At 41.3% G+C, this 17,789-nt stretch overlaps 1 protein-coding gene across 1 annotated transcript in view; it reads right to left on the bottom strand.

Moving 5' to 3' along the window:
• wdr18 (WD repeat domain 18) overlaps positions 1 to 17,789 on the bottom strand; it is a 102,039-nt gene that overhangs the window by 5,729 nt on the left and 78,521 nt on the right. Inside the window, exons 8-9 of the mRNA XM_046301364.1 lie at positions 12,366 to 12,532; positions 3,358 to 3,426 (exon numbers count right to left, since the gene is read on the bottom strand). Of these exons, the coding sequence (XP_046157320.1) occupies positions 3,358 to 3,426; positions 12,366 to 12,532 (236 nt within the window). The remainder of the gene's footprint in view (positions 1 to 3,357; positions 3,427 to 12,365; positions 12,533 to 17,789) is intronic.

Here is a 17,789-nt window from a genome sequence, read left to right as displayed (position 1 = left end):
ACAAAACATCGATATTTTGGGTCCGTGGCCAGGAAACTCCCCAGACCTTAATCCCATTGTGGTCAATCCTCAAGTGGCCGGTGGAGAAACAAAACCCCACAAATTCTGACAAACTCAAAGCATTGATTATGAAAGAATGGGCTGCCATCAGTTAGGATGTGGCCCAGAAGTTAATTGACAGCATGCCAGGGCGGATTGCAGAGGTCTTGAAAAAGAAGGGTCAACATGGCAAATATTGACTCTTTGCATCAACTTCATGTAATTGTCAATAAAATTTGACACTTATGAAATGCTTGTAATTATACTTCAGTTTTCCATAGTAACATCTGACAAAAATATCTTAAGACACTGAGGCAGCAGACTGAAAATTAATATTTGTGTCATTCTTAAAACTTTTGGCCACAACTGTAAGTGAGAATGTTATTCATTGACTACAGCTCAGCGTTCAACACCATAGAGCCCTCAAAGCTCATCACTAAGTGAATGACCATGGGACTAAACACCTCCCATGCAACCTGGATCCTGGACTTCCTGACGGGCCGCCCCCAGGTGGTAAAGGTAGGTTAGAAAACATCGCCCACGCTGATCCGCAACACAGGGGCCCCTCAGGGGTGCATGCTCAGTCCCCTCTTGTACTCCCTGTTCACTCATGACTGTACGGCCAGGCATGACTCCAACACCATCATTAAGTTTGCTGATGGACACAACAGTGGTAGGCCTGATTACCGACAACTATGACAGCATATAGGGAGGAGGTCGCATATAGGGAGGAGGTCAGAGACCTGTCCATGTGGTGCAAGGACAACAACCTCTCCCTCAACATGATCAAGACAAAGGAGATTGTGGACTACAGGAAAAGGAGGACCAAGCACTCCCCCATTCTCATCAACGGGGCTGCAGAGGAGCAGGTTGAGAGCTTTAAGTTCCTTGGCTTCCGCACCAACAAACTAATAAGGTCCAAGCACACCAATACAGCCGTGAAGAGGGCAAAGAAGATTTGGCATGGGTCCTCAAAAGGTTTTACAGCGGCACCATCGAGAGCATCCTGATGGGTTGCATCACTGCCTGGTATGGCAACTGCTCGGCCTCTGACTGCAAGGCACGACAGAGTGTAGTGTGTACATCACTGGGGCCAAGCTTCCTGCCATTCAGGATGTCTATACCAGGCGGTGACAGGTGATGGCCCTAAAAATTGTCGAAGACTCCAGCCACCCTAATCATAGACTGTTCTCTCTGCTACCGCACAGCAAGCGGTACCGGAGCGCCAAGTCTATGTCCAAAAATATTCTAAAAAGCTTCTACCCCCAAGCCATAAGACTCCTGAACAGCTAATCAAATGGCTACCCAGACTTTTTACATTGCCTGCCCCTCCACGCTGCTGCTACTCTATTATCTATGCATAGTCACCTTAATAACTCCACCTACATACATACCTCAGTTACCTCGACACCGGTGCACCCGCACATTGTACCGGTATCCCCTGTATTTAGCCACACTATTATTTACCACTGCTCTTTAAATGATTTGTATTTATTTTGTCTTACTTTTAAATGGTAGGTATTTTCTTAACTGCATTGTTGGTTAAGGGCTTGTAAGTAAGCATTTCACTGTAAGGTCTACATGCACCTGTTGCATTAGGTGCATGTGACAAAAAAAAAACTTGTGTGTGTGTGTGTGTGTGTGCGGGAGGGGGTTTAATAATGAGATGTTCGATGAGCAGGTGTCCACATAGTATGGTACACTACATGACCAAATGTAGCATACTACCTGTTTAATATAGAGATCACATGCTAATCTATGGGTCCCACATGACCCTGATGCATTTTAATTTGAAACTACAGGTAGAAATGATGTTCGGGCCAGGAGATCTTTGGCCAGTGAGAAACCCTGACCGCCCCATTGTCTTTGGTTTGAGAGGTTAACACAACTTTCAAATGAGTCAGTGGAAATGAAAGTTACAGATTGTGCCTTTAACTGACTGTGTGGTCTTTATAATGAAAACCAATCTCTTGAGGTGCATCATATTGACAAGCCTGTTCATTTCAGTCATGATCTCCAGACATGAAATCCACTGTCCCTGACTAAGAAAGGATATGAGACGGATGGATACACCAAGTCTCCAGATAAGACACAATATTGTAATATTGACCTTTCCTGACGCCATAGCCGGTAGAGTCTCTCCTCTCTTACAGTCAGTATGTTGACACAGTGTGGTGTAAGTATGTATGAGCTGGCAAGTAGTAGCTACAGCTGTATTTTCTTATCGTGGCCTTTGTCGATGTCAGAGTAAAGTGCAAGTAACGCTGTGAGGAGTTAAAGGGTAATAATGAAGAGTCTTCCGCAGAGCCATTCAGAAACATTCACTGATGGGGCTTGTAGCAAACAGGACGCATGTTTTGGAATATTTATATTTTGTACAGGATTCCTTCTTTTCACTCTGTCAATTAGGTTCATATTGTGGGGTAACTACAATGGTGTTTTTCCATCAGTTTTCCTATCATATCCATTAAACTCTAACTGTTTTAAAGTCAACATTGGCCTCATGGTGAAATCCCTGTGGTTTCCTTCCTCTTAAACAACCAAGTTATGAAGGATGCCTGTATCTTTGTTGTGACTGGGTGTATGGATACACCATCCAAAGTGTAATTATAACTTCACCGTGCTCAAAGAGATATTCAATGTCTGCTTTTTTTGTTTTTTTCCCATCTACCAATAAGTGCCCTTCTTTGAGAGGCATTGGAAAACCTCCCTGGTCGTTGTGGTTGAATATGTGTTTGAAATTCACTGCTCAACTGAGGGACTTTACAGATAATTGTATGTGTGGGGTACAGAGATGAGGTAGTCATTCAAAAATCACATCAAACACTACTTCACACACTGAGTCCATGCAGCTTATTATACAACCTCTAGCACATTTTTACTCCTTAACGAGTTTAGGCTTGCCATAACAAAGGGGTTGAGTACTTATTGACCAAAGATATTGGTCCTTTTATTTCGAAAATTAATTTGAAGAAAAGAATTATCTAAAAACACAATTCCACTTTGATATGGGGTATTGTGTGTTGGCCAGTGACAAAAAAAACTAAATAGTATACATTTTAAATGTAGGCTCTAACAACAAAATGTGGAGAAAGTCAACAGTGGGAACACTTTCTGAAAGCACTGTACATAGCATTTACATACATCTAACACCCTTAGAACATGATGCGGTGTAGAATGCTGAGTCACATGGCCCCCTGAGATGATGTTGACTTGCTCACTATCCTTATGTCGACAAACACACAGATATTCGAAATAACATCTGTGGGGAATTGTATTGTGTAATGACGTGCATTTTGCATTGACCTGCCCACTTACCTTGTCTGTTACGGCACTCATGATGGAGTAGAGTTTGTCTGCTTTCTCCAAATAGGTCTCCTTTTGGGCCTAAAAGAGAGAGAACATACAGTCAAACAAGGTGCACTGGCCATGTCCAAAGTCAAATACAGAAGTGGATAGTGGCGTGAGTGTGACAATGCCAACAAAGGGCCAACAATGACAATACCAGACAATAACAACAAGGGGAGTGATCCCGCTCCCCAGTTTTACAGAGCGGATCACAATTGCATTGTACCGCCCCGTCCGCTGACACCCAACTGTGTTTGAGTTCTGACTTTATTTTACGGCACGGGTCAATAAAGCTGACGCGGATGGACAATATGTTAAAACAGAGGTGGGAAGGGTTCAGGTGTGAAGACTACACGCCCACGAGTAGGAGTTATGCATGGAGGTGTAGAGAAGTGGTTTCCGACTCTGGTCTCGGGAGAGTTATCTTGTGGGGAGGTCTTCAGAGGTAGCTAACTACCATAAAAAAACACAGGTGAGTAAAATTGAGGGATCATGGGAATAAACAGGACAGAATACAACAATCATTAAGTCTCATTGGAAATAAATCACCTCACCTAAAAAGAGTAACACTTATGGAAAGCTATAGTGACCAAATATTTACTGCACCAGTCTTTGAAAAGTGCTGGGGGGCGTTACACAGGTCAAGCGGCATACCAACTCGCATCCCACTGCTGGGATGTGGTGTTGGAGGGCCAGTAGGAGGTAAAGATCTAAAGAACAAACAATCCAATGCCCCTGGGCAGTGATTTGGGCTGTTAAACGGGTGTCCTGACGCTCTATGGTCACTAAAGATCCCATGGCACTAATCGTAAGAGTAGAGGTGTTGACCCAGGTGTCCTGGCTAAATTCTCAATCTGGCCCTCAAACCATCATGCCCACTTAATTATCCCCAGCATGCATTTGGCTTATTCATTCCCCCTCTAACTATTCCCCAGGTAAATGCTGTAAAATGAGTTCTGAGTCAACTTACCTGGTCAAATAATCGTAAAAATTAAAATGCAGCATCCTATTGAACTCAAATAACCCAAATTGTGACATGAATTTAGACCAGACATACCCAGTTCTTCATCAGTCCTTTATTAAACAATGGAAAATGCATGGAACGCTATACATTCTCGATCAATAAAATGTATATTTGTATAATTTAAGTGAAGCAAAACAGATGAGCCAAAGCACATTAATAACATTAACTGTCTCAACCTTGAATGGAACTAATTTATACAGAATCGGGATAAACAATGCAAGATTTTCATCAAACTACAGTGCCTTTAGTTTCTTCATGTGCACTACTCTGTTTTAGTTAGTCTCAACCTGAATAAAAATGATCTATATAAAAAGGTCAAAGAAGCAGCTCCGTATCTTACTTACCAAATTATTTGACATTCATAATTCCAGGCTGTTCTAGATTGAACCATTTCATAAATGAAAATCACAACTTTGTTTAATTTTCGTGCCTTTTAAATTGGGGCCATGAAAAAAGAAACAGTAAATTATAGGTGTTCAATACATTTTTATTTAATTGATTACAATCTAATTGAAATATTCATATAGGTCATGCTTTTTAAAGCTTTAAAAATGTAGTGATACTGTGATAAAGTTCTCCCTATATAGATTGTGTTTCATGCATTATAAATTAAGGGCTTCATACTGCATCTCAGGTCAATGATACTCAGTTGTCTTCAGCCTCCCCTAAGACGGAGAGTTAGGAAAATGTTGCTGTCCTTTTTGATGTCAGAGTGTTTTCAGTGTCTTGTCATCTTCAAGCTGCATTCCCCCCAAAGAGCAATATCTGTCGGTCCACAGGGACCTGCTCCACATGATAGACCTTGATCTTGAACTGGGGCACGGTCTCAGCCGGCATCACATCGTAGGGTTTCACATTATTCAGGGAAATCTGAATCGTAGCAGGCTTTGTAATCCGCACACACACATTGGATCCTGGACTGCAGACCATAGTGGCTCAAAGTTTTTGAATCGTCACGGATATCCTGCCCATGACTTTTTAGCTTCTGCATGGCAATTGGCACTTCAAAATGTTGGTTGATGAAACTTCTGAGATCCGCCACTGTGGTGGCAATAAATAGTTTATTTCAAGGACAGACTTTGACCAGAGTTCTAATCATGGAAGGAATAAAATAACCATTTAGAGTCATTTAATTGCACCTAATTTGACTGGGGCAAATTAGTGCACAACATTCCCTGTATGCACACTCAGGGAGTGTTTTTCCCCATTTAACAATATGATGGTAAGGTCCATGATAGAGATTGTATTACCTGAAAATGAATTAAACTGAACATTTATTTGATGGCCCTTATAATATCAAAAGTAAATCGGTGCCCAACAAGAAAGTAATTGTAATAACTATGAATTAACATGGCATTTTATATTATTTTAGGCCTACCGCTAGGCCTGATTGCTAGTGCAAAATCAGTAGGGTACAGTAGGGTATAATCAATAGGGTATAGCAAAAAGATTTACCTTTTCATTTAATATTGTCCTACAAGAAAGCCTTTGTTGTTATTTTGCCTGAATAGTTTTGATAAATCTGTTAATCTACAAGTATTTCAACCAGTTAACAATGACAGCTCTGTCCTCGTTTAGAGCGGAACAGGTATTATAACAGCTGAGGCAAATTAAGATTTGTTCTATCCTGGATTCACCACTTTTGGTTTCCTTTCTGCTGCTGGGTACAGAAAGTTGAGCGCAATAAATTGTTTATTTCAAGGACAGACTTTCAACAGAGTTCTAATTATGGAAGGAATAAAATATCCATTTAGAGTCATTTAATTGCACCTAATTTGACTTCTTGACGCACCCATCCCTTTAGCGGGATCATTTTCATCAACACCCGCTGAATTGCAGTGCGCCAAATTCAAATTAAATTACTAAAAATATTTAATTTTCATGAAATCACAAGTGCAATATAGCAAAACACAGCGTAGCTTGTTGTTAATCCTACTGGCATGTCAGATTTCAATACAGCTTTTCGGCGAAAGCATAACAAGTGTTTATGTAAGAACATCTCTCTCAGTAGACAAAATATTACAAACACTAGCAGCCAAGTAGATTGGTCACGAAAGTGAGAAAAGCAATAGATGAAATCGCTTACCTTTGATGATCTTCGGATGTTTGCACTCACGAGACTCCAAGTTACACAATAAACGTTCCTTTTGTGCCATAAAGATTATTTTATATCCCAAATACCTCCATTTGTTTGGGGCGTTATGTTCAGAAATCCACAGGCTCGCGCGGTCACGACATCACAGATGAAAATTCCAAATAGTATCCGTAATGTCCACAGAAACATGTCAAACGTTTTTTTTATAATCAATCCTCGGGTTGTTTTTCAAATATATAATCGATAAAATATATAATCTCTTTTTCAATAGGAGAGGGAGACAATGGCTGCCCCACTGCGAACACCCAGCTATCCACTGACGCAATGTTATCTTTCTCGCTCATTTTTTCAAAATAAAAGCCTGAAACTATGTCTAAAGACTGTTGACACCTTGGAAAGCCATAGGAAAAGGAATCTGGTTGATATCCCTTTAAATGGAGGCAAGGCATCCAATGGAACAGAGAGCTTTCAGGAAAAACAGCACCTCCTGGTTTGATTTTCCTCAGGTTTTCGCCTGCAATATCAGTTCTGTTATACTCACAGACAATATTTTGACAGTTTTGGAAACTTTAGAGTGTTTTCTATCCTAATCTGCATATTCTAGTTTCTGGGCCTGAGAAATAAGCAGTTTCAAATGGGTACGTTTTTTTAGCCAAAAACGAAAATCCGGCCTCCTACACTCAAGAGTTAAAGTCCACGGCCACTAGGGGTAGATGAGCAGTTTCTTGTTTGCTTATGGCCTTATAAGGGTCATTGAGTGCCGTCTTAGTGCCAACATCGATTTGTGGTTGTAAATAGACAACTACGAATAATGTAGATGAAAACTCTTGATAGTGTGGTCTATAGCTTATCATGAAATTCTCTACCTCAGGCGAGCAAAACCTTGAGACTTCCTTAACATTAGATTTTGTGCACCAGCTGTTATTTACAAAAACACAGACCGCCACCCCTCGACTTAAGCCCAGCCAGCTGTATGTTATCCATGTTGTCGACCAGCCACGACTCGGTGAAACACGAGATATTGCAGTTTTTATGTCCCGTTGGTAGGATAGTCATGATCGGAGCTCATCCATTTTGTTATCCAATGTTTGCACGTAGGCTAATAAGACTGATGGTAGAAGGGGATTACTCACTTGCCGTCAGATCCATACAAAGCACCCCGGGCCTTGCCGGGTATCTGAAGTAAATCCTTCGCGTCCGACTCATTCAACGAAAAAGTCTTTGTCCAGTACGAGGTGAGTAATCTCTGTCCTAATATCAAGAAGCTATTTTCGGTCATAGGAGACAGTGGCAGAAAGACTGAAAAAAATAAGTTATAAATAACTCGAAAAAATACACAATTGGTTAAGAGCCTGTAAAATATTTTTTAAAAGATGACACTGGTGAGGCCACCTCCAAGGTGATGTTGGACATCTTCAACACCAACGGTTCTCCTGAGGTCCATGTTGAGTGAACGAAGTCATGAACGCTGGAACAAGGTACGGGTGTTACAGGTTATATTCTGTCACCAATGGTTTGTTTTATTTATTTTTTGTTTTTTTCATGTTACATAATCAGATATATTTCAATATCTTACATTGTCAATAGTTATCCCTTTCCTACCTCTTCCTCCAGGTTTGGATAAATGGACCAACCAGACACTCAAGACTGCCATGGGCAACCTGAAGGAAATTGTCTTTGCACTTAACAGCAGAGTCCAGGCCTCCGAGATTGGACGGGAGCCGCAGCTGTTGACTGTGGTAAACAATGCAATTATATATTCAATTATTGCATATACTGTAGTCTTTTAAATGTGATTGACTTAGTGTTATTGTTTGCCTATTGCTATGTGTGTATCACTTAAACCTCCCCCCAAGCGGTATCCCATCCACCATAGCGAGAAAGCTCGGATCAATCTGATTTGCTCCGAGTCAGAAGGGGACCAGCTTGTAGGCTATACCTTCCAAAACTGTTGAAAAGCACAATTCTACATCCAATTGCCTCACAGTAAAGTTTCACCTGTGTGTTTGCTTGTTTACAACACTGTTTCCTACCCTGTTGCCTTTAACTCTGCTCCTGTTCTCCAGGACCAAGGTGTTCTGCCTAACACCCAGACGTGGATCCACCTGACGTCCTCCATTACTAACCCCCCTGCAACTTTTCATTACATCATCTACGGCTACTGTTGTCATGTTGTCATTATCTGCTGAGAACCTTTTCTTGCTCTATCATACTGGGCACATAATATGAGAGATACACAGATTAACTAAAAACACTATAGCACTGCAAACACTCAGAACAAAGAGAGCAGCAGTGCCTGAACATTGCAGTCTCCCTCTTCAAGTCCCCCTTTCCGAGACTGACAGAACCTCCCCCCCCAAAAATACAATTTTATATATTATAATCTTCAATATTTCCAGGTTGGTTTTCACAGCTGTTTCACAAGGTGTTCATTATTTTAAGTTGTAAGCCATTTATAAATTCCTAGGAACCACAACAGATACATATATATTCAACCACAATGGTCCACTGAATCATAATAGAGGGCTACTGAAATAATAGCATTTCAGTGTAGGGAAGGGCAAAACATGCCAGCCAGACATAACAGCGTGAGAATCTAAAGGATTTGCATATGAATGGAAGAGTGGAAATTAACAGACTTTGTAACCTGTAAGGTAACAACGTGCCAAGCAGATTACACGTTTTCTTTGCTATTTCCCAGAAAAGTAGCAACGTTTAAGACATTGATTTCATGCTGTTGTAATCTTAACAAGGGACCCAAAAGTCGTTTGAAGTAATGTTTTCCATTCTATTAGCTAAACAAAACTTGTTTAAACAGCTTAATTGCTGCGGAAATCAGCCTCGTTTGCATAGCGGAGATGAAAAGAAGGTAATTTAGGCTGTAATGATCTCCACACCGTTGATATAGCAATGGAAGTTAAATAGTTTATCGAATCCCACTGTGAAGCAGGGGACACACTTTTTGAAATAAGTTCCCTATATTTTTGAGCATACAATATAGCTCTGTATTTTTCTTATTTATTTTATAGTCAGTTTTGCTTTATCAAAAGGTGTCAATAAATTCAGACCCGACGGTACATGTGAGCAGCTGGGAGTTCACAGGTAAGTGTACAGGTATTTTATTTTTATTACGCTGACCCGCAGCTGTCTAGGTCACTGCATAAACATGCAGCAAGCAGGGTTTATTTCAAAGATTAGTAATTAACTGTGAATGCACCGGAAATTAAAGTGTGTACAGGGGAAACAAAATATTTAAGTTTGTGGAAGGCCCTTTCCTGTTTCAGCATAACAACGCCCCCGTGCACAAAGCGAGGTCCATACAGAAATGGTTTGTTGAGATCGGTGTAGAAGAACTTGACTGCCCGTCCTCACAAATGATTGTGGCTAAATGGAAAGCAAGTCCCCGCAGAAATGTTCCAACATCTAGTGGAAAGTCTTCCCAGAACAGTGGAGGCTGTTATAGCAGCAAAGGGAGGAGGACCAACTCCATATTAATGCCCATCATTTTTGAATGAGATGTTCGAAGAGCAGTTTCCACATACTTTTGGTCATGTAGTGTAGGTCAATACCCTGCTCCCGACACAACGGCACCCCACACACACACTCTGTCTCAGCTCTTTCCCACACCCATCAGCTATTCCTCAATGAGAGATAAAACCCTTCCTATCGCCATTTGTGTTATCTACCCGTTTCCTTAATCTTCCCTTGAACGCAGTACTCTGACCCCACCCCAGAGGAACTGTCCAATTAGCTTTACATGGAGATACCCCAACCCTGCCCCCCACCAGAGAAGCCACAGGGAACCACCCCAGCCTCTGTCCAGAAGAACCCCCCTGGAGAGTGACAGTCCCCCGGCATGGCTTTATCTCCCCTCCCTCTCCCTGACCCTTCACCCCAGGCAGCCAGCTCGCTAATGGGTTCTCTCGTTCCCTCTCTTCTCTGGACCCAGGCCAGACTGGCCTCTGGTTCATCTGAGGGCAAGCCACTGGCACCCACACAGTTTGTGACGGTTGGTGCTGAGCGTTTAGTGTTTGAGGTCGGTTTGCTTATGAAAATAAATCTCATGGTTTTCAATGTCTAATAGTTATTATATATTTTTTAAACAATAAAGACACTCTGCATTATGTGGGTAACCATGATTTATTCACATTACTCTCCCTCAATAAAGTTTTTCAATTGTGTATATTACATTTATTTTATTATTTCATTCCAAGTCATCATCTCATCTCTATAGAGCTGCTGGCTATGGTGTCTGATAAAATCACAAGTAGTAGTTCTTCAAAGTAAATATGGCATACTTTTATGACTGCTGAATAACAACTATCAATCACTTAATCTAAGTAGAGATACCTTGCGAAGCAACTGCTCTCTATCCCGCATTCTTCTCTGTGTTTTTTATTGAACCTTTATTTAACTAGGCAAGTCAGAACAAATGATTACTTACAATGACGGCCAAACCCGGACGATGCTGGGCCAAATTGTGCACCGCCCTATGGGACTCCCAATCACGGCCGGATGTGATGCAGCCTCGAATTCGAACCAGATATTGCAGTGTCTTAGACCACTGCGCCACCCGGGAGGTTAGTGTGCCCCACACTAACCTCACATAGAAGAAACACACAGATGGGACAAGTAGGCACGCAATGGATTATGGTCATTGTAGTTAATGACCACGTGTTCTGCGTTGAACTATGTAGAATATTGGCCTGTTGGAAACTACAACTCCATATTACATTGCACAGTTCAGGCTTGATCTGATCTGATCTCTATAGTAACTGCACAATGTGCGCACAGTAAAAAAACAAAATGGAATTTAAATCATTGAACCTACGTTGGTCAATTAGTTGTTTAACAACGGAAAAATAACAGAAATTTCAGTTAATCTCTCAGCACTTGTGACAGTGGAATGACTTCTCCACTTTCTGCAGTGTAGCAGCACATTCGCACACAAATGAATGTGTAGGCACTCGTATGCACACATACAAACACACCCACGGACCCATGTACACACGCCAGAAGAAAGCAAATAACAAGTAAAACTAAAAAGTAATCATTTGGAATTGTTTGCGGTGTAATTTGCACGCAGCACGGCGCACGATCAGAGAGTGTGTTGTGATGACGGGCATGCCCCGGGGGCACGACGGCAATATCATTTTTTGGAAATCCTATTAGTATTAATATATTTTTTCTAATAATTCTCTGTGTTTCTTTGGCTTTCGGAGCACGGGTGAAAAGCTCATTTCTCGACAGCGACAGTTATAAACCCAGCAGCTCTGAGATTAGCCATTATGGAAATAAGCGACCTATGAGAAAGCGAGGGGAGGGAGAGCGATAGGAGGGAAAAAACTGGGCCAGCACAGTGGTAAGCGAAGGGTAGAAACCCTGAGTGGGCAGGTGGTAGGTAATTCAAAGACCCCTCCATTACCATTTCATATAGCCTTGTGTAATGGATTTTGACACTGCCAGGATTACGTGTGCCACTAACAGCTGTCTCGTCACCACATTGCAGCAATTCATTTAGAGTGGGTGGTTACGGGGAGAAGTAAAGTTACCTACAGTAAGCAAAAACAGATGCTTACTATACATATACTTAAATTCTAATCCCCTCAAGGCATGGATTCGTTGCAAGAGTTATTGACACCAGGTATGCCAATAAACTGCCAGGTCGTGCTCATGATTGTCCTGTGATATCAGTGATGGGACAGCTGCTTATAACTGACAAACATCGAACAAATTCAGATTAAATACCTTACCTTCTCATTCCCTTTTAAAATCACAGTGGCAACGATTTAGCTACGGCGGCCCACCGCTACTGAATAAATATAGGGGAAACACTGATGATAAACCAAACATTATGACCTGGGTGTGGGGGGCCAGGCGCAGGCACACTCCTCCGGTCTCCACGCCCTCGCCCTGTTCTGAGGGGTTGAGGTGGCGGCTGAAGCGGGGCAGGGGTATGCCCGGGCGGCTGTCAGGCAGGAACATGTTGGCAGGGGCAGGGATGATGAGGGCATTTGTGACTGGACCTGTGAGGGAGAGAGGAGTAAGAGTAAGGAGAGAGAAGGGCACAGGCAGAACTGGCGAGGGAGAGAAGGAAAGAAAAAGAGATGAACATTAACACCCTCAGCCCCCCCGCTTGTAATTATCTAAGTGGGGGAGACGTTTTCTTTATGTGCTCCATCATTCCCTCCCTCCCCCCACAGTGTTCACATCCGCCATAACTGGGGCATGGTCAGAGTTTTACAAGAGACTTTGAACAGTGTCATTGATGCTGAGCGTAACGAGATACCCGGAAAACCCGGCTCTCGTTTCCCATTAAAAAGCTTAAGAGAACACTCTCCCACTCTTCGCTTTAAGGAGTTGATTATTTTTTTAAACGCACCAAGGTCGAGGAGCACCCAGGCTTCTTAAAGCGATGGGGCAAAATAGATCCAAGCTTCTGTTTGTCCTTTTGATGAGTTTGTGCTGTCAAGCGCTTTGGAAAGCAAGCATGAGCTGTCGTTTTCTACTACGTCCATACAAACAGCAAGCAATCTACATCATGAAGTTGTTCATGATAGTTGAAGTGCTTCTAAAGAATCGAAGCGGCACGCCGCCAACCTGCAAACCTCACCTGCCTGAAGGGAATGAGGAAAGATGAAACTGGAGAGGGGGGAAATCGAGGACTTGAATTAGAAATCTCTACTTGGCCCACAACCCTTCGACTGGCCTTCCTTACTTAAGGCAGAGATTTGCTTTCTAAAACGGAAAGAATAACTTTCCCACAAAGCCCACGTCCTGTCAATATTTTTTTTTACGATGCCTTACATGAGCTTTAGTGCTCTTAAACTCAAACAGACAATCTTTTATATGCCTATTACTGTCAGTCTTCCACAAGCGGCCATCAAATCATCCGAATTGCCCATCTGTCCTCCAGGATAGAAACATCTTCCCCAGGGTATTGGCGGCTAGACGGGGAGGGGGGATTTCAGCAGGGGCATCCAGGTATCTTCTGCATGCCCTGAATCGAGCGCTAGTTCACAAGAAACTAATGGAGAATATAAATTCGATGGGGGCTCTGACACAGACTAATTCCAACTGATGGCCTTAGGTGAGAACCATCTCAGCACAGAGAGGACCATAATCACAAATCATTGCGCCACTGAGCTCCTATGGTGACTCCTTTTTCACATAACCAAAATAGAAAAAAAGGCCCAGGCTAAAATAGAGTTGCAATACACCAAGTCAGAAGGGATCTAAATGTATGATAACCCTAGGCTGGGTTTATCTATTATCAAACACAAAAGCTAAGTGTTAACTTAGAAATAGGCAGGTCTGAAGCCGAAAAAGGACATTAACATGAGCCCCACAAGGCCTACTTCATCCATGCTCTAGCAAGGTTTTCCAGCACACAACTTTGACCTACTACAGAAGCTATGTTGGTGTACTGTACTTCAAACTTGTGTAGGCAGGTTGCTTAGGATTCAAACATTTTCAAACCTAATTAATATTCTTAGAGGAGGTGCTCCCACAACAATGTGATTTATACCACATACAATATAGAGCTGGGCAATATGGATAAAAATCCAAATCTTGATAAATTGCCTAAATTGATGCGATAACGATAAATAGAACGATACGTTTATAACATTGTGCACAACAGTTTGTTTAATGTTTTTTATTATACTTTAAACTAGTCCTACTAGTTTGATGGTTGCAGCCATTCATGGTCCCATTAACAATCACCCATATTAGCGAAATTATTTAATTAGAAATTTCACATTGCTTTAGTATAGGCTACTTATCGTAATGAAAAACTTCAGCAAAATGCTTGCGATAAGTGATCGGTAAGGTCGGTGTCAATAATTTTTGGTTCATCATCAGTGTTTTCCCTATATTTATTTAGAAGCGGTGGGCCGGCGAGGATTTAAAATAAAATAAAATAATTGGGATGGTAAACTTAAACGACTAAAGCCAGATAGAAAGTACGTAGAAAAGATAATGGAGCTATATCTTCTCTAAATAAGATACTTTGAGAACTAACAAGATAAAATACTTTTGTTGCTTGAGTCACTCAGATGGCATCAGAACACAGCATAATTCATGTTAAAATGTGAATAATTGCAGGAAATTTTATCTCAGAGGAGGGCACTTAATATTTTAGATCGGAGACCGCACCATTGGCCATGCCCACTACAATGGTATGATACATCAGGTATGATATGGCAGACATACTTGCTGTCTTGTAACCTTAATACATAATATAATACATATATGTATAATACATATAATAGCGCAATGAACATGTGAATTTGATATTTGATATTAAGCCAAACTTTAAAAGGAAAACACAACGCAGACCAAACTGATAAATCAATAGATCTGAGTTTCGTATATACAGTAGAAGTCTGTGTTACTCAATAACACTATAATATTCAGAGCGACTTACAAAAATGTTTCACCTTGTAGGGTCGGGGATTCGAACCAGCAACCTTTTGGTTACTGGCCCAACGCTCTAACCACTAGGCTACCAGATGTGCAATCTACTTGACTGGTCCTCGAAAGCATAGATATCTTTCTTATATCTCGTCCGTCCTAGCTGGCTGGAGGCCAGCATTCATTAGTCGAGATGAGTCATTTCACAACATTTGTTTTTTTATTAGGTCATCAACATCCATTTGGAACATCCCTCATCTCACTCTTAGGTTTACATTAATCAGCTCTGTATCGCACAGCGGAGTACACTCTACGCACATTCCGTTCGTCTCCGGTGCATCGTAAGAGAAGGTAATCAGGGTAATCTGTCAAGTTACGTGAATAAGTCTTTGGGTGTTGTAGCCCAGGAGCAATCATACTTGACTTGAGTGAAAATGGTCAAAACATTGTTAGCCATTCTAACATCATGAGAAGACTTGACTTTTTGGCAGCATTAAATCCGTCTGCAGCTATCCATCCTACCTTACATTCTCATGTAATTCCCGGAGGTTAGAGAGAGGGGCAGTGAAAGAAAGTGTGTCAGAGATCGAAAAGAAAAATGGAATCATTCAAATGAACGTAGGATATAGCATCAAACGTCATTGCATATGCAAACGCAAATTAACTCCGTCTCTTGAGACGCTAAACACAGACCCAAAAAGTGCCGACTGGAACAAATTGCCAGTCGTGCGTTGGCGTAGTTGGCTGAGCTTCACTGTAAATTTGCTGCAGTCAAGAAGACAAATACCTCAATAAAAACAAAAAAGGTTCCCTCAGTGCGCCCATGCAATCTAATTAACTGGCCCCGCTTAGTTAGCATCATAGACTGAAAAATAAACACCAGTGGAAAAGAGAAAGTATTCATGAGTAGAATATGGACATCTTGAGGGAGCATGTACTGTACACAAGCTGACACTGTAGTTCTAATCTATCAAGGGCAGATAAAACACCCAATGGAAAGCGCTCCAGGATTAATGCTACTCCTTAAAGGGGTGTATGACACATTTTAACAGGGCAAACTGTTACAAAACTCAACAACCACCCAGTAGCCTATTCACAACCAATCGCAATCTCATTTCGCCTCATTTTAAAAACACCTTTTTATGTGCATTTTTAGAGGCATTCTGAAACAATTGCTCTGTGACATATCTCTAGGGGAACCACCTAGTGCACTTGCCATAGAACATATCGGTGTCATCTCTATGGCACTGGCACTGCAAAAAAATTGCACACATGCTCAGCATTTTAGACAGTGTAGCTATCCTATGACATTATTTTGCAACAAAATGTTCTGACAATCAAATTACACGTCAAGTTTTCGATAGCGTGATAAATAAGACACGGTGATTTTCAAGGTATTGGCCTATTCATCACAGCTGTAATATCATAATAATAATCAGCAGTTTGTAATGTAAAACATGAGCGGCAGGGATGGATTGATCAGTGCTTGTTCATTACAACATACAACCCGTTAACTGCCGAACTCAATGCCTATCCAGGGGACTAGCCTACCTAGGGCTGTGGCGGTCATGAAATATTGTCGGCCGGTGATTGTCATGCAAATAACTGACAGTCTAAATGGTGATTGACCGTTATTTCAAATAAATATGTTCAGCATCTCCGGCATCCACGCATAGCCTACTGATGCAGAACTTTGGAACATCTACATTTTGAAAAGTCAAATAAATCTATTTAATATAGCCTATGCCATCACAAAAAAAATCTATACATTTATTTTAGGCAGGTCTAAAGAAACATTATGTGAAGAATATGTAGCCTATTTCAGAAGAACAGAATAGCATATTCGGAGTCCTTATGTTATGCCCTGATCTGGCTATGCCATATGGCTGTGGGCTACACTAGTTAATTTAGCAGGCAAGATTTGCTTATAATTCATGTGGTATTATTTTATAGTAAGACAATTGAATATAGCTGAATAAAATAGAAAGGATATTTTTATCAAACGATTTCAGAGGGAATGCGCACATTCTGTGTTCTGTGTTAATAACATTCAAAACTCATATATATATATTTTTACATGTGATTGTGCAATGACTGGGCTTCTAAGAACAAGTTTCACCAGGCTCTCTGTAGACTATGGGCTCTCCAACAGTGTTCCAGGGGTCTTGGGCTTATAGGCTACGTTATGAGTTGTTTGGCCACAAAACATATGGGCTAGGCGACATGATGCATGCGAATACGATACAATTTTTAAAAATGCATGCGATGTTTCATGCCTTGGTCTGCACACACTGGGAAACATTCACAAGTGATAATATTTTCACCCATCAGACTATTCTGAAATTAATCTTGTTTTTACATATACTAAATAATGTGTGATTTAGAATGGTCCATTATCATGTACCATTGGGAATAGGGACAGGGTAAAAAAAAACGTGTGTCATCCATATGCACTTGAAATGTCCAGTGATTCATGCCAGGCAGGTAGGCTGCACCAGTTGTAAAGGGAAGCAATGTGCTTAATATTAGGAAAGTTGAGAAATAAATATAGTAAGCTGATGGGATCCTCCTCTTTTTAAATAAAGGCCATCAAAACTCCTTTCTCACGAAATTGCATAGCCTATAGAAATGTTGTGCAACATGGGCTTATAGGAACACATTTCATTCCATGCAACAACCAGCCATGAGGATTTGTCTCTTGTTTTACAACAGGTGATCATATCCCGCTCAAACTCAATGCCAGGGCTCTCATGAATTGTTTGATTTGCATTGACGTGATGGTAATATGGTCATAGTAACAGCCCTAAGCCTTCTCATACGTCCAAAAGATTACTGACTGGGAGTGTACAGTCATAAGCTATGAATGCT

Source organism: Oncorhynchus gorbuscha, linkage group LG15, assembly GCF_021184085.1.
Source record: "Oncorhynchus gorbuscha isolate QuinsamMale2020 ecotype Even-year linkage group LG15, OgorEven_v1.0, whole genome shotgun sequence".
In the NCBI taxonomy this organism is placed as follows: Eukaryota; Metazoa; Chordata; class Actinopteri; order Salmoniformes; family Salmonidae; genus Oncorhynchus; species Oncorhynchus gorbuscha.
This window is presented reverse-complemented; position numbering and strand designations above follow the sequence as displayed.